Here is a 22,653-nt window from a genome sequence, read left to right as displayed (position 1 = left end):
TAGTATTGAATCAATTAGGGTAAGTTAAAAATTTGGATCTAAGGGTACCTCATAAATATATTGGTATGTTTGATCCAACTTTTGCTTGGTCATAGTCAAAATTATTTTGGATGATAAATGTATCTCATTATTTCACATTTCCTACTCAATTTTAATTATTTTTTTCAAGTAATTATCTTATTATACCATCTTTATCTTATCCTATTTCTTTCTGACTTATTCGAGGAATAAATTAAAGATTGCTTATTCCTTCATATGTCAAAAGTAAACATTGGACGATATATCAAACTTACTATTTGAGACTTCACATTCTCAAACAAAGATACCACAAAACAATTCATATCAAATAATATCAAGAAATGTGGAGATCATAATAAGAAAATTAATAAACCATCTCAAATTCTCCATCATATATGTTTTACGCTGTATCGAAATCATAAATTTCGTTGAGAATATTCAAGATTTAATAGTATATGTAACAAAAAAATTATTCATCTATATAAACAATTTTCGATAAAAGATATTCATCAATTCAATCTATATGGCTTCATCATTGGCTTTTCAAGAGGAGATTAATTAAAAAAAAATTAAAATACAAAGTATTGCATGCTCATGACGACTGATAAGCTTAACTGAACGATAAATTGCATGAAACTGAAAATTTAAATACAATCTCCTTCGAAAACCAAAGAAGTATATATAATTTATGATAATGAGCATAACGTAATAACTATAATATAAAAAAGTTTACAATAACTTAACCTTATTTTCTTTTTGTAATTTTTGGATCTTCAGCACCAAGAAGCTCTTCAAGAACACTATTATCAAGACATTCAAGTTCAATAATTTCCGTAGCTTTACTTGATGATGATGATGATGATGAATTTCCTCTTGGAATATTACTATTAACGTTATTTGTTGATGGACAAATTGTGTTACGATGATATAAAGGAGGACAAGGAAGTTTATTATAATACTCTTTAGGAAAATTCAGAGTAGCAAGATGTCCTTTTAGGTTAAATGCTGCCTTATCATAAGCCCTAGCAGCTTCCTCCGCCGTGTCAAACGTACCTAACCACTGTCGCGAACTGGGCTTGGTGGTCGGATCGCGTATCTCAGCTGCGAATTTCCCCCACGGCCGCCTCCGAACGCCTCGGTATTTGATCGTTTCCTCTTTCTCTACTTGCATGGATTTTTTCCCTCTAGATGAATTTCCCTCCATGTTATATTGTATGTTGATCAGTTAGCTTTTCTTATTTGACAACATCAAATGTACATAGGATGTCTATTTATATAGAGCTCTATAGGATAGTGACACATAAGATTAATTGTAGCAGATTTTTATTCCAACTTTTATATATGAAAGTTTAATAATACAAATCAGATTTTTCAATTTTATGATCTTAAAAAATGCGTCATGTCATTCCTATAAACAATGACAGTACCAAATATCTTATTAATTAAGGAGAGTTAAATATGAGGAGTAAACGTTTGAAAAATTAAGGGGATTTAAAATATAATTTATGTAAATAATTTTTTTCTTACCTATCTAACGAGCCCGCCACTGCCCTAATATTAGTAAGAATAATTGTATTTAAAACTTACTAGATAAAAATAAATGTAATATTTTTAACAAACTTAAAAAGAAAGTAAGATAGGTAAAGAAAAATTGTGATATTCAAGACTCAAGAGATATTTAAATTACTTTTTAAATATGTGATCTATTATGTGATATTCAAGACTCAAGAGATATGTAAAATTGCTTTTTACTGCTAAAACTTTATATCCATATCGTGCTTTTGATTGGAATTGTTTTATTCCAAATATATTGGATATTAATACTGATTTTGGAAATTCAGTTATATCATAGTGGTTTTTTTTGTTAAAAAAAAAAATATTTAAACATATCTGATTAATATGTGTATTCTTTAATTAATGAATCAAGATTAAATTGCCTTCTTTTTTTTCACTCGGTATCCGGTAATCGAATTGGAGTCCGACTATAAATCTCTCTTTTCACATCTTGTCTTCAGCCGAAGTCACTCTCACCTTATCTCGGATATCTTCATTTCTAATTCTATCTCTTCTAGTATGCCCGCACATCCATCACAACATCCTCATTTTTGACAACTTTCATTTTTTGAATATGAGAGTTTTTAACTGACCAACAATCCGTACAATACAACAAAGCTGGTCTAACCACCACTCTTTTGAACTTGCCTTTAAATTTTGGTAAATTTTGATGGCAACTTCTATCACTCCAAACTTTAAATTCCAGCATCCATTTCATTCACTTTGTGCCGATACAATTAGTGACATTCTCATCAATTTCCCATTTCAATAATTAAAAACCCAAGATACTTGAAATTTCGTTCCTCTCTTTTGGATGACCGACATATGTATCAAATCTCACTTTCACATTATCATTACGTGTTACATCACTAAACTTGCACTCCAAATATTTCTTAGATGTTTAAAAATCCCTTTTATATATTATCAATTTTATTTTTGATAAGTTAGATAAAGATATACGTTAAAAGATTATTAAACGTAATTAAAATAACTCAATTTGGAATGTCAAGCATAGAAGTTGAATGGAATTTATAGTTGTCTCAATATAATGAGGCAAATTGTCTCAATATAACGAGGCAAGTTTTGAATAAATGTAATATTTTAAGTTATTACTTTTTTTATGTTAAACAATTGTATTATTATATAATTTGAACAACATTAGTCAATGAGAATGTAGTCAATATATAAGCGTGGATCCACTCATAGATTAGGAGCCACAAATTCAAAATCTTAAATTCTTTTAGGGCTATCTTTGAAAGTGGAATGGTCAAATCGTATCGATATGGATGGTGGTGCGGTGATGGGACTTATTTGTCTTTAGTTAAAAATTTTGGGTTCGAGCCCAAATTATATAGAAATTCTTGCCGGAAGCATCACCACAAAATTGGCCCTACCATGAAGTACGCGTTTGGATTAGTCAGAACTTTAATGCAGATATCGAACATCACATGGAGAATTCAAAAAGAATGGATGAACGAATCGTTAAAAAAATAGTATAAAAGTTCTATTTGGTTTGCATGCACCTTTTCGAGAAAAAGTCATAGTATGATTTAATTGCTTAAAAGCACTTTAATTGATACTGAAAATTTAGAACGGAGAGAATAAGGGAAAAGCTTTCCAAGAATGGAAATGATTAGAAATTGAGAATATGTTTTGTAAGGATAATACTTCTCTTTTTCTTATGACTAGAAAGGAAAAGATTATCAAATATTATATAGAGTCAAATTTTTTTTATAGAAAAGTAATTATATTACTAGAATTGTTCTATTTTATTATAAAGAACATATAATATAATAAAAAAAATGATTATAAATAAAATTTGATTATTATAGTAAAATATTATTATAGAGTATTGTTATAGGATAATCTGATTGTGTATTTCATTATAGAGAATTGACTGTGTATTTATACATATTGTGAGTAATTTTATTAATTAATGTTATAGGGAATTCTAATTGCAGATTTTAAAATACTATGAGTACTTTTTACACTAGAAATATTTTAAAATTTCGTATTAAACTATTTAAATCCTCATATTAATAAATAAAAATTTATAATAACATCCGACATAATATATTACAAATAAATGACAACATATTTAATTTTTAACTTGATATTTGCAGTAATAATAATATTATTATTATTATAATACTATATATAGTTGAAACAAAGTTCCCCTTAACATGTGCGACTTGTTAGTGTATAAATTTATTTCATCTTTCAATACCCGAATTAAAATTACATAAATGAGTTGTTATATTATGTTATTCAAGAAATTGACACTTGAATACTCATTTCAATGAATGATACATTTTTTTTAAGTTATAATCATCAAAATAGATATATATTTCATTTTCTAGCATACAAAATTCAACATTGTTGCACTTTGGGCTTTAAAGCTAAATAAACATGTTTAAAGCAAAATAGATATTTAAAATATATATTTTATTAATATCTAAAAAGAAATGAATAAGAATTTCTCATTTTCTTTTCAATTTTCTTATATATATTTACTTTTTCAACTCTCAAAATGAGGCATCCGAATTAAGAGGCTTTTATTTTTGTCCAAGAAATGAACCATCAACCATCATAATTGTTCTGCATAATAGTCAACCATTGATACAAGTGTGGATTAAACCAAATGCATAGTAAAGCATCAAGCTGTTGATTTTTGCATCTTTGTACTACAATTTGTTTTCTCTAATATACAGAATAATTTTCTGTTGGGCATCAAGTGATTTTTCATTTAACATTTGTTAAGTTTTTTCTTTAGCACTTCGATTTCATGTATGTCGATTTTATTACGAATTTGTGTGCTTTCCTCTGGTTTCCTCTGTTTTATATTACTTATGGGTGCCGTATTTATGTTATGTAATCTGCTTCTGTGCTTTACTATGTGTTTGTGTGGTATCTCGTGCCTTGAGCCGAGAATCTATCGGAAACAGCCTTTCTACTTCATCAGAGGTAGAGGTATGGACTGCGTACATCTTACCCCCTAGACCCCACTAGGTGGGAATACACTGGGTTTGTTGTTGTATTTCAACTATAATATCAATTACGGTGTAAATTATTGTTGTATATATAAGCTTATCTATAACTATCTGCATGATGTAGCATAATTTTGTATCAATTATCTAACACAAATTAAAATGTATGAATGTTATTGAATTTTCTCACCTTGATTATTTTAATCTTGTATATGAATTTTTTTTTTAAAATCAAGTACATTAATCACCCACACAATATAGCTTGTGTGAATAAAATGGATACATTGCTATTATGAGACTGAGGGCATATGGAGGATTCAGCCAGCACAAGCCTCCTGAATGGTTCAAAAAATACTAAAAGTTGTTGAGGTTATAGAGCAATTGGGATGCAAATTCAAGATTTTGAACGAATGCCTACTTTCTCCATCAAGAAAATGTACATTGTATCAAGAGGAAAGTTCCCTGAAGAAAGGTGGAGTAAACTGATATGCAACAATATAATTTGGAAGCTCCGAGATGGATTTTTATTCTTTATCTTGTCATTCATGATAGATTACAGACAAGGGACAGAGTTGCTAAATAAAAAGATTTCGACGACATGACATGTCCAATGTGTTATGTATATCCGAAAAATATCAATCATCTATTTTTTCACTGTTCAATTTCAGGTGTCATCTGAAAAAAGTGTTGACAAAGGAGTAATGAAACAGCCACAAGGCTGATTTGATGAAATTCATTGGGCTACGGAAAATGCATGCAGTGACTTAGTCAAAAGCCACATTTATAGAATGAATCTGGTTGCAGGGGTCTATTACATATGGAAGGAGCGCAACTGTAGAGTATTTCAACAAAGACATAACAGCTTACGTAGGATCAGCAATACTGCTATTCGGGAGGTGTTCTGTAGAGGCGGTAGAAATAAAAAGCTTGTAGGAAAATTGGATGAAGGATCTTGAAGCATGCCTTAGAAGTGCTTAATTATTGATTGTTTGAGCAGTAGGATAGGAGTTTAGTTTGAGAGGTTTACCAAGCTTGTTATAAGGTTTGGTTTTTGTACGAAACATTTTACTTGATTTGTAAATAAAAATTTACTTACCAAAAAAATATAGCTTTTGCGTTCATTAAACAAAAAATTCAACTACTAAATGTGAATGCATACAAAATAGAACAAAAATATATACGAGACATATGCATATATTGAGATACATAATGCAATATAAATGATTGATATAAACAATTGATACAAGAACATAACACAATATACAATGAATTGCACATTACCTCGTTTTACTTAATCTGTCCGTTTTAAAATGCATATTATTTCGCACCACATAGTTTAGCGCACACTAAAAAGAATTTGCTTAGTTTTATAAGAATGGTCCTTTTTAACCTCATTATGTAACTTGTTATCTATTATACATCAAATTTCTATTTTATTCAACTCATTCACCATCATCTTCAAAATCACACACATCAATCTCTTTCATAATTTTCTCCTGTACAACTTTATCGTTATTTGATAGAGTTAAGCTTTTATCATCGATCTCTCACAAGAAGAAGAAGAGGCACAAGTTATTTGAGCAACAACACATTGGGCCTTCATCACAAATTGGGCCTATTAAACCAGCTCACAACAACAATAGAAACTACAACAGACTTTGGCCCAAATACACAGTTGTACATAATACATAGTAAAGAGATAAAAGCTTGTTACAAGTTAGGCAATAGAATAGTTACAAGTATACAAAATTTATTGATTTTGTTTTGATTCTCTAGGTATATTGTATATATGCATTGAGTAGATGATTTGAGAAATACACAGAAAATTTTCACAATTCATTTCTCTTCAGGTCATATTATCATGGTATCAGAGAACGATTGAAATTCTTAGCTCTTCTTCCTTCTTTTTCCTCTTCCTTTCATCCTTCTCCATCATGTCGGATGCCAATACATCAGTAGCAACACCACCATTGAATATTTTTAATGGCAGTGATCCATCACACCCTTACTATTTTCATGCTTCTGACACACCTGGGATAGTTCTTGTTAACACTCCTTTCACTGGAAGAGGTTTTGCAGGATGGAGAAGATCCATCCTTATTTCACTCTCAGCCAAAAATAAGCTGGGGTTCATAGATGGTGCTTACCCAGCTCCATCTTCAACTGATGTTTCTTTCAGACTTTGGAATAGGTGCAATGACATGGTCACATCTTGGTTGCTCAATTCTCTTTTCAAGGATATTGCAGATAGTGTCTTTTATTCAAGAAGAGCAAAGGACTTTTGGACAGATCTTGAGCACAGATTTGGACAACCAAATGGGGCAAAACTATATCACCTGCAAAAGAAATTAACAGATCTGGTTCAGGGATCTAGTGACATAGCAGGTTATTTTACCAAAATCAAAAAATTATGGGATGAACTAGACACTCTAAATGTTGATGTTGTGTACAATTTTGTTTGCACTTGTAATGGAAAGAAAAAGATCATGCAGGTTAAGGAAGATGAAAGATAATACAATTTCTCATGAGGCTAAATGATGTCTATTCTCAAGCAAGAAGTAACATACTCATGATAAACCCTCTTCCTTCTGTGAATCATGCTTATTCCCTTTTGATGCAAGATGAAAATCAAAGGAATGTGCATATTCCCAATTTAACAGGAGAGGGTTCTGCTTTTTTAGTTGCGAATAATAGTGGAGGAGGAAACCCATCCTCTCAAAGATCTGAAAATGCCAATTTCAAAGTGAACAATGTGTACAAGGGAAAGAAAAATTTGTTCTGTACATATTGCAAACTTACCAATCACACTGTTGAGGATTGTCACAGACTTATTGGGTATCCTTCAGATTTTAAGTTCACCAAATCCAAAAGGTTTTCACAGCCTACAAAGAATAAATTTGGTCCTTTAGCTACTGGACATGACACGAGGGTTAATAACGTGCCTCAGAAGTTTCAGCAACCTATAAAGAGCAACTATGTTAGTTCAACTATTCCACAAGAGATGACATTCAATGATATGCCCCAGGGTACTAATAACTATAGCCCCATGCATAATCTTTCTCATTTTTCTCCATAGATATCCATAGGACAAACTACTACTCCATACAATGTTATCTCTGAGAATCCTCATTTTGCTCAACAATTATCACCAGTTCAGTTCACCAAGCTAACACACCTCTTGGATCAAATGCAAACAACACCTTCTTAGGTTGTTGCAAATTCAGCATCTGGTATATTCTTTGAGAACTCAGAATCTTGTTACTCACTAGTTAATTCTAATTCTAAGTCCTAGATAATTGACTCCAGAGCAAGAGAATACATATACTTTGATTCTAATTATTTTATGTCTCTTTCTCCTTTACCTATACCTATTGTTGTTAAGTTGCCCAATTCTTCTAAGGTCAGAGTTACTCATGCAGGAAATATACTTCTTTCTCTGGGTCTAGTTTTGAAGAATGTTTTACATATTTCATGTTTCAAATATAACCTTTTTTGGTGCATAAACTCTGCCTTACATACCATTGCATTGTTAGTTTCACTTTCAATGGGTGCATTTTGCAGAGCCCTCATTTGAAGAGTCCACAAGTTTTTAGTGAAGTTAAAAGAGGTCTTTACACATTGGAGTCTTCTAGTACACAACATAGGACTGATTCTTCCAACAACTTAGCTCATTTATCCAAGTCTAATGTCTCTACTTCTGTTTCAGATTCTGTTTTTCTTTCTTTGTCTGCTAAAACTACATCTGATCTAATGCTATGGCATGTAAGACTTGGACATTTTCCCTTTTATGCAATAAGACATATTACTTCTATTTCTTTTCCTGCCAATCATGATTGTTCTTGTACTGTTTGTCCCTTAGCAAGGCAAACTAGACTACCCCTTCTTATAAGCTCTATCAAAATCAAGAGTATTTTTGAGCTTATTCACATTGACACTTGGGGTTCATTCAAGGTACCTACCTATAATGGATACAAGTATTTTCTTACAATTGTTGATGATTTTAGTAGAGCTACTTAGACTTACTTATTATCTACTAAAGGAAATGTTTTTCAATTCTACAAACTTTCTTGTCTATGGTTGAGAGACAATTTAGTACCAAAGTTAAGATCATCAGATCAGATAATGCTTTAGAGTTGGGAAAAATTTCTTCAGCCTCACTATTCCTACAGTCACAGGGTATTTTGCATCAAACTTCTTGTGTTGCAACACCCCAACAAAATAGAATAGTTGAAAGAAAACATAGGCATTTGTTGAAAATTGCTAGAGCCCTTATGTTTCAATCTAATATTTCAATTTGTTATTGGGGGGAATGTATTTTAACAGCCACTTTTCTTATTAATTGGTTTCCATCTAAAGCTCTTAGTGGAAGAACCCCTTATGAAGTTCTTTTTCACCAAAAACCTTCCTACCATTTCTTAAGAAGTTTTGGTTGTCTATGTTATGCTTCTACACTTGCCCGACATAGAGATAAATTTCAGCCTAGAGCACGACCTTGCATCTTTCTCAATTATCCTAGTGGTACCAAAGGTTATAAGTTGTTTGATTTATCTTCTAAGAAAGTATTTATCTCTAGGGTTGTCCAATTCTTTGAGCAGAATTTTCCCTTTCTCCAAACACATTACACATCTCCTCACACTTCTCCTCCTACATTTTCTATTTTTCCATCTATATTCATCGATAGTGTTCCAGATTCACTACCCATAAGTCCAATAGCTACACCTTCTCCTCCTACCACTCACTTTAATTTTGAGACACCACCACCTATTTCACATGATACCGAGCCCACCTCTACTTCCTAAATCCCTGTTCATCCACCTACTATTTTACCTACTAGGAAATCTAATAGAGCTAACAAAGGGACTCTCCCCTCTCATTTGCGTGATTTTATTTGCAACAATGTTTACCCTACTGATCTCACTTCATTTTGTCTAAATTCATCAATTTTTGACTCCTATGTTCTAGCTTTCAATGCATTATCTTCATCCAATCAGAATTTTATCAACTCAATTTCCAAAATCCATAAACCCATCTATTTTTCTCAGACTTATAGTCATCCTGGATGGATGAAAGCCATGAATTCTGAATTAGATGCTTTGAAAGAAAATCAAACTTGGGATGTAGTACTTTTGCCTCCTGGCAAGAAAGCTCTACCCTGTAAATGGGTTTATAAGGTGAAACAAAATGTTGATGGTTCAATTGAAAGACTCAAGGCACGTTTAGTGGTTTGAGGAGATGTACAAAGAGAAGGTTTGGATTTTAATGAGATATTTTCTCCTGTTGTCAAAATGACAACGATAAGATGTCTCTTAACGATTGTAGCTAAAAAGAATTGGCTCGTCTCTCAATTTTATGTCAGTAATGCTTTTTTACATGGTGATTTACAAGAAGACGTTTACATGAAGTTTCCTTCCGGTGTTACTCCTCCCAGTCCTTCCCATGTTTGTAGACTCAGAAAATCACTATATGGTCTCAAACAAGCCTCAAGGCAATAGTATGTCAGACTTGCTGGAGCACTAAGTTTTAAAGGATTTTCTTCCTCTCTAAATGATTACTCCCTATTTTGTAAACATTCAGGGGATCAGGTCACTTTCATAGCAGTTTATGTTGACGACATTTTGATCACTGGGAACAATCAACAGGCTATTTCAGATCTAAAGTGTTTCCTTCACTCAGAGTTTAAAATCAAAGATCTTGGGAAAATTCACTATTTTTTGGGGATGAAAATACTTAGAGAAAAAGCAGGATTTATTATGATGCAAAGGAAATTTACCTTGGATCTCCTTGAGGAATTTGGATGTCATGATCTCCCTACTGTTTCCACCCCTTTGGACCCCCAATCAAAGTTGACAGCAGACTATGGAACTCCTTTACGAGATGCTTCTATTTATCGGAGACTGGTCGGCAAATTCAACTATTTAACACATAGTCGTCCAGACCTTTCCTTCACGGTTCTCATCCTCAGTCAGTAAATGCAGCGTCCTTGCATTGGCCATTTTTCTATTGCTCTTCGTGTGTTGCAATATCTTCAATTTAATACAAATCAAGGTCTGCTACTCAATTCAAGATCAGATTTTTTGCTTCTTTCTTTTTGTGATGCCGATTGGACATCTTGCAGAGAATCTCGACGATCCGTTAGTGGGTTTTTCATCAGTTTAGGAGGATCTCCTATCAGCTGGAAGTCAAAGAAACAAACCTCGATATTTCTATCATCAGCTGAAGCTGAATACCGTTCAATGCATCGTCTTGTGGCGGAGTTGACTTGGCTCACCCATTTACTTGTCGATCTTTTCATTTCTCCAATGATACCTATTCCGATCTTGTCTGACAGTCAAGCTACCATACACATCGCTCGAAATTCAGGCTTTCACGAACGGACGAAGTATGTTGAATTTGATTGTCACTTCGTCAGTCAACAATTTTTATCTGGCATGATTTCTCTCACATTTACTCCATCCAAATCTCAACTTGCAGATCTTTTCACAAAAGCTTTGTCTGGACCTTCCCTTTCTTCGATCCTTGGCAAGTTGGGATTCTCTTTGATCCCCTCCAATTTGAAGGCGGGTGATAGAGTTAAGATTTTATCATCGATCTCTCACAAGAAGAAGAAGAGGAAGAGGCACGAGTTATTTAAGCAACAACACATTGGGCCTTCATCACAAATTGGGCCTATTAAACCAGCTCACCACAACAATAGAAACTACAACAGACCTTGGCCTAAATACACAGTTGTACATAATACATAGTAAAGAGATAAAAAGTTTGTTACAAGTTAGTCAATAGAATAGTTACAAGTGTACAAAGTTTATTGGTTTTATTTTGATTCTCTAGGTATATTCTCTGGGTATCTTGTATAAATGCATTGAGTAAATGATTTGAGAAATACACAGAAAATTTCCACAATTCCTTTCTCTTCATGTCATATTATCATTATTGTTAATTTTATAACTGGAGCTTATAGGTACTGAAAAATTATCAATTTTCCTTCTTGCAACATAAAGTGCATAATCAATAAACTCTAGATTCTTCTTCTTCATTTGAATATAGACTTGAACACCAATATCATAGTGGATTAAGATCGACCTCAAATCATTATTAGAAAGAAACTTAATTTTTATTATATTATCTATTTGAAAATTACTTTAGTCAAATTTTTAAAACTAAAATTAGATCCTATTTTGTGATATAATCAATAACGGACTAGACAAAAGTGTTCTCATTGTTCCATTCACCAATATTAAGAAGATATACATGATAAATCTCCATTAAACAGTCAAAAAGTAGCAATCAAAAAAAATTGAAAAATGAAATTGAAACCTCGAATTGAGAAACAAAAGAAAAAAAAAAAAGTAAAATTTCTTCATCAATTGCTCATGTATATGAAGTTTAGAGCTGCATTGTATCATCTTGAAAAATAACGTGTAAGAAATTTTTTGAGATAGATTTTGAAGGTAAAAATCGACAAAAAAGCTGAGAACTGAATGAAAAAACGTAGTTTCCTATATATCGAGAAAAGATTATTTTACACTTATGGGTCAAATCACGTTTGAGCTATAAATTGTAGTGTATGTTTTGGGCTGTTAATTTGTGATGTATACTTGTTCTTCGTCCTTCTGTGGTCTCCCTGATATTATATGTTTTTCTATCTCGGAAAAATTTCAGAAATAGCAATTCTGTAATTTTAATTATAACTTTTATAGCAATAGATTCATAATTATGAAAAATAGCAAATTGTATTTTGTATTTAAGTAAAATATTGCTATATAAATACATATACAAATATATATGTATTACTCATAAATACATATGCACAACTAAAAAATACATATTCTTCTATTACTATGAAATGGTAAAATATTGCTATTTTTCCTATAAATTATAATTTCGAAAAAGTGTTGCTATTTATTGTAATTATAATTTTAAGGATACTAGTTTCGGTAACTTTTCTTCAATCTTCTTGAATGCTTTGAATTGATAAATGGGCCCATTGTTCATGTGTCAAAGATATAGTAGAGTCGTATGCAACTCTGTCTGCCACATAACAAGTATAGCTAAGACATAACAGAAAAAATTCTAACACGCCTATAAGAGACTTGAATTACTTTCTTTGCCACATCACCCATAAATTTCACTTCAAATAAAAATTGAGGGATAAAAAAATTCGTAAAGTTAAAATATGCAATTAAGTTACGGGGACAACTTCAAGAAAAAATTTATGTATTTTCTCTACTGTGAAATTAGATAAAATTAATGTAGAAAGATCATATTGACATAGTTAAAATAATCGGACTATAGTTGTTTAGTCAAGCAAAAATCAAAACTAAATAAGTAACTTTTACACTTATTTCAATTCTATTTTTTTGGTCATAATATTGATTCAGATTGCATAATTTAGACCAATAATTAAGCTAAGCATAAAAATGAAAGCTTTTATGGATGCATATATTTAATATGTCAAAAAAAATTCAGATGACTGAAAAAACAAATAAAAGAAAATTTCTCACCAAAAAGAGATATATTATTGAACTTCATATAGACAATTTATCACTTGTAAAATTCATTGATGTGTCAGAAGAAGTTAGTACAAGAAGTCGTTGACACTTCTTAACAATGAAATATGTTAATAATCAACGATAGGATATCATAAAAAATTTACTAAGTCCCTTTTTAGGTACATAATTGAAGACAAATGGGGAAAACTTCATAAGGCTCTATTTTGTTCTCACTTCAATTTCCAAAAATACATATGAAAACTAATTAGGGTAACTTACATAAATTCTGAATTTTAAAGTGATATTACATAAAAATTGATACATTTCAAACTAACAAGATATTTATTTAAGGAAATAATAGATTCTCTTTTATTCATTGTATTCTTTTATTTAAGAAAGATATCTAATTTTTCTCTTTTTTTAGATTTAATTTAGGTGTTTTAATTATGTTTTTCTTTTTTTGTCTTTAATTATGAAAGATATATTTTTTTAAATCTTTTTTCTCCTTTTTCATCTTTAATTTTAATTATTTCAATTCTGCTTTTAGTATTTTTTTTAAAAATATTATTACGTTTGTTTCCTACAGTGACTACACCATTACCTTTCATTAATAGCATATGAATCACCAAATAATTGAAATAAATAATTGTATCTATCATATGAATCACGATAATACCATATATATCACCCATTAATATCATATGAATCACCCAATAAGTGAAATAAATAATTATATCTACCATATGAATCACCATAATATCATATATATGAATCACCCAATAATTAAAATAAATAATTGTATCTATCATATGAATCACCATAATAGCATATATATCACCCATTAATATCATATGAATTACCCAATAATTGAAATAAATAATTGTATCTACCATATAAATCACCATAATACAATATGTATCACCCATTAATATCATATGTATCACCCGTTAAAATCATACAAAATGTATCTATCGTATGAATCACCATAATACCCATATAATGATATTATATTTATCATTCATATATCACCATTAAAAGAATAAACATGTATTAATAACTAAATAAATTTATATATGTATCAATAGATTTTTAAAAATAAATGGGAGAGATTTTAGGAGAGTAAAAAAAAAGTTGCATGCATTAATGGAGGAGAAAAAATCAGTGAGTAAGATGATTTAAGCATTAATGGAAGAGAAAAAAATCAGAAAGAAAGATGATTTAATTGTTGATAATTAGAGAGATATTTTAGAGAAGAAAATCTTGAATGAGTTAATAGTGAAGTAAAAATAGGATATGGGTTTTCTTGATATGTATCAAGAGTAAAGTTGAAAAATGAAATTTTATGTAAATTTTAAAAAAGTAAGGGATATTAGGTAATATAGTCTCTTAAGTATGAGATTTGTGTAATTTATCGAACTAATTAAATATGGTTTAAGATGAATTGGAAAAAACAAAACAAAAAGAAATAATAAGCGGATCATGAATTGTTCTTTTCGGTTATTTGGAGTAAAATTCAGAAGAAGAAAAAAATCCAATTAAATATCCTTTGGGCTTAACAGAAAATCCTCCTTAAGCATTGGGCCTTTTATTAGATGTTAGCCCAAGTTATGTGGCCCAAATACAGGCTTAACTTGTCTATCTAACCCATGGATCTATATTACTTATTTACAAAATGACCCTTTCTGATTAGACTCTACAAAAATACACTAAAGAAATTAGTTAAAAATGAGAAGAGATAAAAAAATATTAATCATTTCTTGCTATTATGTACCTTTACTTTTTTACTATAAAAATATAACTAAATTAAAATTGAAAATACATATTAAACTTTGGAGTATAGCAACGATGGTCACAAAAACTCCTGTTTTTGGTCCTTGTTGAGGTCCGTCCTAGTGATGAATAAATATGATTCTTTTATCCTTACAAGTCTTAATTCGAGCTTCAAAGTATTGAGAAATTTTAGAAGGTAGCAGTTTATTTCTAAATGAATCTACATCTGACATAAATTAAAATTAATCAGACAAATACACCATATATCAGATGATTATTATTAAGAAAAACACCGTGGTAGCATGTAGACCATTGATGTGGATATCTAACATGGTAAAAATGCACCCGCATCGTGTATTTATATTAACTCATATCAAATTATCACTATTAAGTAATTTAATTAGATAAAAAGATATTACTTATTAGTTAATTAAATACTCCTATATAATAATATTAATATTATATAAAGTGTCTTTTTATTTGGTGCAAAAATGATCAATGGGAAAGCTCAGTGGTTGTATTTGAATTTGGGAAAAGGGTCAAATATCCCCCTAAACTTTGCGAAAAAGTTCAAATATATCCTTCGTTACAAGTTTGGTCCAAATATGCCCTCGCTGTTAAAGTTTAGGAGCAAATATGCCCCTGAACTTTGAGAAAAGGTCCAAATATGCCCTCCGTTATAAGTTTGGTCCAAATATGCCCTCGTTGTTAAAGTTTAGGAGCAAATATACCCCTCAAACCGATAAGTGCTTTGTTGGAAATTTGCAAATCCCTTTTTTTTTTTTTTTTTAATTTTTGATGGTCACGTAATCAAATAACTGCCACGTCATAAAAATTAAATTCACCCAATTCTTTTATACCCTGACCCGACCCTAGATCCAACCCAAGATCCCTTTTATCCTCAATAATACCCTAACCTATTTCACTTTACCTTTTACACAATAACTTAGTTGGGGTTTAGTCTACCCTGGATGTGAGTAAATCAATACACAAAGCTGATTGCGTTGTTTCTGGCTTAGTCTATGCAATTGTGAGTAAAATTACCTGAGGCTCTGCGGAGAAATTTGTCAGAAACAACGCAATCTGCTTTGCGTATTAATTTACTCACATCCAGGGTAGACTAAGTCCCGACTAAGTTATTGCGTAGAAGATAAAGTGAAATGGGTTAGGGTATTATTGAGGTTAAAAGGGGTCTTGGGTCGGGTCAGGGTATAAAAGAATTGGGTGAATTTAATTTTTGTGTTGTGACAATTATTTCCTTATATGGCCATTAAAAATTAAAAAAGAAAAAGAAAAAAGGAATTTGTAAATTTTCAGCAAAGCACTTAACTGTTTGGGAGGTATATTCACTCCTAAACTTTAACAGCGAAAGTATATTTGGACCAAACTTGTAACAGAGGGCATATTTGGACCTTTTCGCAAAGTTCAGGGGCATATTTGCTCTTAAATTTTAACAGCGAAGGCATATTTAGACCAAACTTATAACGGAGGACATATTTAAAACTTTTCGCAAAGTTTAGGGACATATTTGACCCTTTTCCCTTCGAATTTATTCCTCCACCTTTAGGTGTAACCATGATTTTAAGGTAGATGTATTCATGATGTTATCTGACCAAACCGATATGTACAAAATTCTACGTACTTAATGTAGCATTTTTTCATTATCGAGAACTCAAACTCGAGAGTTTTAGTAGGATGTACGAACCTCAATCTTCTCACAGTAATTAAAGTTATTTTGTAGAAGAACATTAGTGATATTTCTACAATTAAAATCGCGACTTTTAGTAGGTGTACAAACCTCAATCTTCTCACGACAATTAAAGTTATTTTGTAGATGAACATTAGTGATATTTCTACAATTAACAATATTTGTTCAAGTTAGTTCTATGAGACCTTTAATTAAAGATAAAGGAATTTCATTCTTTCCATCATAATTCATGTTACGTTAACGTGTCAAATGCACAAACACATTACCTATGAAATCAACCTAGTTAAATAATGCTTAAGGATATAAACTTATTACTATAATGTAAATTAGGCTAAATATGCATCATGGTAACTACATTTTATGTCTAATTACTATGAATCTCTAGCCCTTGTGTTTGAATACATTGAACATGTACAAAATTCTACTAGTAATTAAGATTACTGACACATATCTTAAAATATTTTTAAAGGTCTAATCATGTTTTAATTCAATATCACTAGTAGCAAATTTAAGTTTTGCAAGAATACTGAACCTAGCAGCTACAAATGGTCTAAAGTAATCATTTTAATTAGTCTAGATAATGTTTTGAAATTTGAAGCAACCTGCCATTGCTTATTCGTATGATTATAATATATTCAAATTATTAATACTATATTAGTCCACTAATTTGGTGGGACCCACGTATAGATTACTATACACACTTAGTTAATCGTCAAATTATGTGTATATTGAAACATCTAATCACCTGCTCAATCCACATACAAAATCTTTCGTTTTGATTTCTTCCTTTTGGAAAGATGGTGATATCATGGAAATATATATTAGTCTGTCGGTTTCATTTTACTTAATCACTTTATTAAAATAATTATTTTAATTTATTTATGCAATTTATGAAATTAAAAAAAAGTAATTATTTTTTCGAATATTATCTCTAATATCAAAATGACTACATATAGTATTAATAGTCAAATTTAAATTTTCATAGGATAATTAACTAAAGTTAGTTTAGTAAAACAAAGTCCTACTAATTTATTTTATTTTTTTAAGGAAATGTCAAATTTACTTGGCCATATAAAATGAAACTGATGAAATAACACAATGCATGAACTATAGATTTGGTCGAACTCAATCTTTTGACTTAAAACTTGTATTTATGTCTAAATAGTCTATTAAATTTTGAAGTCAATAATTCAAACAACTAGTTGAAATTTAATAATATTTCAAACTCATAAAATTTAAATTCTCAGTCTACCTCCAACAAATCTCTACCATCTAAAGAAAAAAAATTGTAAAATATTTAAGAGATTAATTGGTCAAGTACTTCATCAGCAAATTTGACATTTTAACAATTTCAATAGGTGACATGTTCTTCATCTCATGAAAAATATTACTAGTACTAGAGTCAATAAGGTAAGGAAAAGTAGAGTAGAATCACTTCTTTTAAAAGACAATTTGATCCATTAAAATTTTCATCGATCACAAGCTTATACTATATACAGTCCTACCTTATATTTTTATAAAATATTATTTTTATTATTTAAATGCGTGACAATTTTACCAATGACTTCAAAACCCCTTTTCTATGACTTCTCTTGAACAGAATCACTTGTATATCTAAATAAATTATTAGTAGTATCCAATAATATTATGACATAATGGTTCAGGTGATTGTGATGAGGTCATGACATCATACATTCTTATTATATTACACCTATATAATGAGTCCAATTTTAGTTGTCACTGTTGATTACTACTGGCTGGATGAGTAAACATTACAAAAGCATTTCTAATATTGCGTGAGAAATAAAAAGAAGTGTAAATAATTTTATTTTACTCCTTTAGTATTTAAGTCTTGGAAATAATGTTTTTTTTTTTTCGAATGGAAATGATAATCTTCTTAGCTTGTAAATTACTTTTTGGTAGATAAATTGTGTTTTCTAATTTTTCATTCTTAATTAGAAGTTCAGATTCAAGTCTTCTTTAAGTCCAAAGTTATCTTTGTTAGGAGTGCTTTATCTCCGGTGAAGTTTCTTAACACAAATTTAAATTTAGTGGTGCTTCAAGTTGGATACCATATGGGACCCCAAAAAAAGGAAAATGATACTCTCTGATTAATATTTTTGAATTAGTGGTAAAAAAATAATTCTAAAGTAAAAGATAAAAATTGCAACAGCCGTTTTTGGGAGAAAATATTTTGGTGCTCCATCTTTTGTATAGTTGGATTAACATAAATCACAGTAATTTCTGTGAAAATTTAACTTTAAAATTTGAGAAAAAATCTGTAGTTGTCTTAAAACCAAACTTCTGAAGGTGAGAGTTACTCTCTCTCTTTTTTTTTTTTTTATGACTTTTTTTTTTTGACTTTTCTTTTGAAATGAGGTGATTTATATTGCATTAAATAAATATTTATTTATTTATCTTAAAAAAGTTTATATATCCACCACATATCACATCCATACATAACCAAATAGTTGAAGCCAGTGATTGGCATGCTTTTGAGATTGTCCACTTTGGACTAAAAGAACCCAATTTTAAGAAAATACTTCCTTTTTTTTAATTAGAATTTTAACTTTTGCTAGAGGAAAAATATTTATAAAATTATTTTTAATAACCATGACAATTAAAATAAATCCAACGAAAGTATATAAAATATTGCAATTGAAGAATGAGGACAATTTAAGAGGCAAGTTGCATGCTATGCTATGGGGTTTTATGGTCCCTCCAGTACTTTGTATCTATCATTTGATATGATAAAATCTTGACAAAAAATATCACAAAATAATATAACAAGTGTGCTCATTATTCACTATTTTCTTATGTTCCAGATTCAATTTATCTCGTGGACAATATCTATTAATGAGAATAACGTGTATCTTCAACCCTTTCTTTTCATAATAAATCAAAAAAAATTAAAATGTTTATTGCACTTTTAAAATTATTTTGGCTATTTTGTTTTATTCATTTTGTGTTGTTGCAACAAGAGTGACCACACTCACTGCTCTTCGCTTAATTTAGTACTATATAACTAAAATAACTAATTAATATTATTAATGTGAATTGTGATGGAATGATTGAGTACCTTATTCTTAATGAGAGATTTTGAATTGGAGTATTTGAGAATGAAACAAAAAATGTTGTACTACAATTTTAGGTGAGTCTCCTTTGTAGGTACATGCTTGATTAAAGCCTAAAGGTGAACAAATAGTCTAGTCTCTATTACCTATAACAATAAAACCAAAAGATACTTTCCAAAATTTGAGAAAATGAGACAAATGATCCCTTATATTTAATATTAGGTTCAAAAGTCCCAATATATATATATATATATATATATATATATATATATATATATATATTACGAACAATTTTAGAAATTTAAGTTTATCAAAAGTTAGTATGTTTAGTCTCCGCCAAATGTTGAACGTACTTTTTTTTGTTAGATTTGATGATAACGTGAATTTTATTAACTCAAACAAGTCAGAAAAATTTCATCAAATTATAAAAATTGCAACACAAAACATTATAGTACTAGACACAAAAAAGTAGAAATTGCACCAAAATAACTACATCAAACTATAGAAAGAGACCAAAAATAGCAGAAATTATCAAAAGAAAATAATAATAATGTGCCTCCAATGTGAGTTTTCCCTAAACAGAAAAAAAGTTTCATAGTTGTTATCAAATTTAACAAATAGAGTTCGTTAAATATTTGCCTGAGATCAAAGTGCTAACTTTTGACAAATTTTTAAAGATAAAAAAAGTATTTACAGCATACTTTAAGGATTATTTTTAATTTATTTCCAAACATAAATGATATTCTTCTTTTTTTTTTTTTGTTTTTCTTCTCTTCCTCGCTCAAATTTAATCAAAGATTTTTTTTTCCCCTTTTGTTGTCTACTTATTTATGAGCTCGCCTCGATTAAAAACAAAAAGGTGAAAAAGATAAATCAATATCTTCACTTCGATAGCGGTCGAGTTGGTCAAGGGGTCCATACCACCTAATTGTATTTTTCACTAAAAAACATCACATGGGGCTCTGTTAATCGATTTACATCCCTTATAAAATTTACAGTTATTATATTAAAGTGAAATTTAATCAGAGCATACACAATAGACAAAGTTTGTGAGTCCCCTTATTACCGAAAAGAACATCAATACTATTGTCGTGACTCTTGAGATATCAACCAAGCATATAATCGCGAATCGTCTACATATAGTATTCAACAAGATCCATATTTTGTCCAAATAACATCACATAATGGTAACTTTTCAACAAATATGATGGCATAGTTAACGTATGAAAAATGTTTTTTTTTTTTAAGAAAAAAATAACCTAATTTTTACTCCTAAGTCCTAATGAAGAGGGATAAAAATTCATAGAATTGAAAACCAATAACCAAATCTGAATAGAGTTCAGACCCAATAAATCAAATAGACCGGGGCAACATTTTAAAGTCGAGCCCATCAAATCTTAAATTCACCTCTACACTAATATAATGACAATTAATAATAACATACTATACATTTAGTTTTATAAATATACAAATCTTATCTCTATCTTTATCGAATAGAAAGATATTTCTGATAGACCCTCGGCTCAAGAATTTTTTGGCACAATCACATAGCCAAACTTACTCAAGATTCTAGAGCTGTCAATACAGCCGGTCCAGTCCATCCGGGCTTTGAGTTTGATGGGTTGGGTCAGGCTGGATTGGCCCATTAAAATGATGGGCCAAAAAACACCAAGCCCTCACCATTACTCTGTGGACTGCGGGCTTCACGGACCAGCCCACTTTTTAAAAAATAATATTTTATAATTTAATGTTAGATAATAAACATAAATATTACCAGACAATATTACATAGTATTAATACTTGTTAATCAAGTCTCCAACACCATAAAAAATAATCTTAATAATGAAATTAAATAACTTTTGACATGATATTCTTCGAACCAAATAAAAATATTAATGAGCAATCTAAATAATTGTATGTATTTGATTTACGGATCGATCCACAAACTATCTCAACCCATATTGCTCAAGTTCCACGGACCACTGGCTTATCATTGCCGAGATAAAAAATTTTTTATTCTTAAATAGACTATAAAAATTGATGTCCAACTTTATTAAATTACAAATTAAATCAGATCGATCCAACGGACCTGGCCCATATTGACTACAAGATTCCAATATAGAAGGACCAAATCCATAACCTCAAAAAAGAGTGTGAAATAAGATTCAATACATTGATGACAATTTTGTCATAATAATAATAATAAAATAAAGATTGAAAGTGACCATAGTAAGGTAGTGTTACTTTAAATTTAGGATAACAACAGTAGCAACTTGTTATATACTTGTTACAAGTGTTGACCATTAAAAGAGGGGACCAAAGTAGTAGTCATAGTTACCTATGAATTAATTGCATACTGGAATAAAACAAGATACAATATAGTTATGGACTATGTACCATGAATCTGTTGCTGTCCTAATTTGCCTAACCAAATTTTAGCATTTCTTCATCATCATGACTTTAATTTTTATTTAACTTTTTTTTTATTTACACTTTGTTTAATTTATTGTTGTCAGTTATCGTTATGTGGCGGCGCTATATTTTAACGGATTTTGTGATGAAGTAATTAATATTTGTTCCGTTTAATTTATTTGTTTGATTTTTAATTTTATATAGAGTTTGAAAGAGTAAAAAGACAATCCGACGTACTAAAGTTTTCCCTACGTAGAGTATCCAGGGAGGGATCGAATTACGAGGATTTTACCTTGCATTTCTGCAAGAGGTTGTTCCCAGGTTTGAACGTTACCTTCTGGTCACATAAAAATAATTTTCTGTAGTTTAAAAGAGTAAAAAATATTTTTGAATTTTGTAGTCTTAAACTAAAAAAATATATTGAATGTATAAAATATTTTTTAATCTTGTAATTTTAATCATGGCATGCAAAAATTAAAACTAAAGAGTTATTAAAAGAAAAAGTACATTTAGTTTGAAACAGATTTAAAATAAAAAATAAGACGAATAAATTAAAATAACGGAATAGATATATCTATGTTTTTTTTTTTTTAAATATCAAACGGAAGGACCAACATGAAGTTAAAAAATTTTAAACTTTC

At 30.0% G+C, this 22,653-nt stretch overlaps 2 protein-coding genes across 2 annotated transcripts; one reads left to right on the top strand and one right to left on the bottom strand.

Moving 5' to 3' along the window:
• Window positions 1–763: 763 nt before the first annotated feature.
• LOC107866611 (ethylene-responsive transcription factor ERF098-like) lies at window positions 764–1,241 on the bottom strand. The gene has a single exon (XM_016712644.2). The coding sequence runs from the start codon at window positions 1,220–1,222 to the stop codon at window positions 764–766; it is 459 nt and encodes a 152-aa protein (XP_016568130.1). The 5' UTR covers window positions 1,223–1,241.
• A 5,252-nt stretch (window positions 1,242–6,493) lies between these two features.
• LOC107865744 lies at window positions 6,494–7,072 on the top strand. The gene has a single exon (XM_016711936.1). It carries the CDS (start codon window positions 6,494–6,496, stop codon window positions 7,070–7,072), a length of 579 nt encoding a protein of 192 aa, XP_016567422.1.
• Window positions 7,073–22,653: the final 15,581 nt, after the last annotated feature.

The sequence above is a fragment of the Capsicum annuum genome, chromosome 3 (genome assembly GCF_002878395.1).
Source record: "Capsicum annuum cultivar UCD-10X-F1 chromosome 3, UCD10Xv1.1, whole genome shotgun sequence".
Lineage (NCBI taxonomy): Eukaryota > Viridiplantae > Streptophyta > Magnoliopsida > Solanales > Solanaceae > Capsicum > Capsicum annuum.
This window is presented reverse-complemented; position numbering and strand designations above follow the sequence as displayed.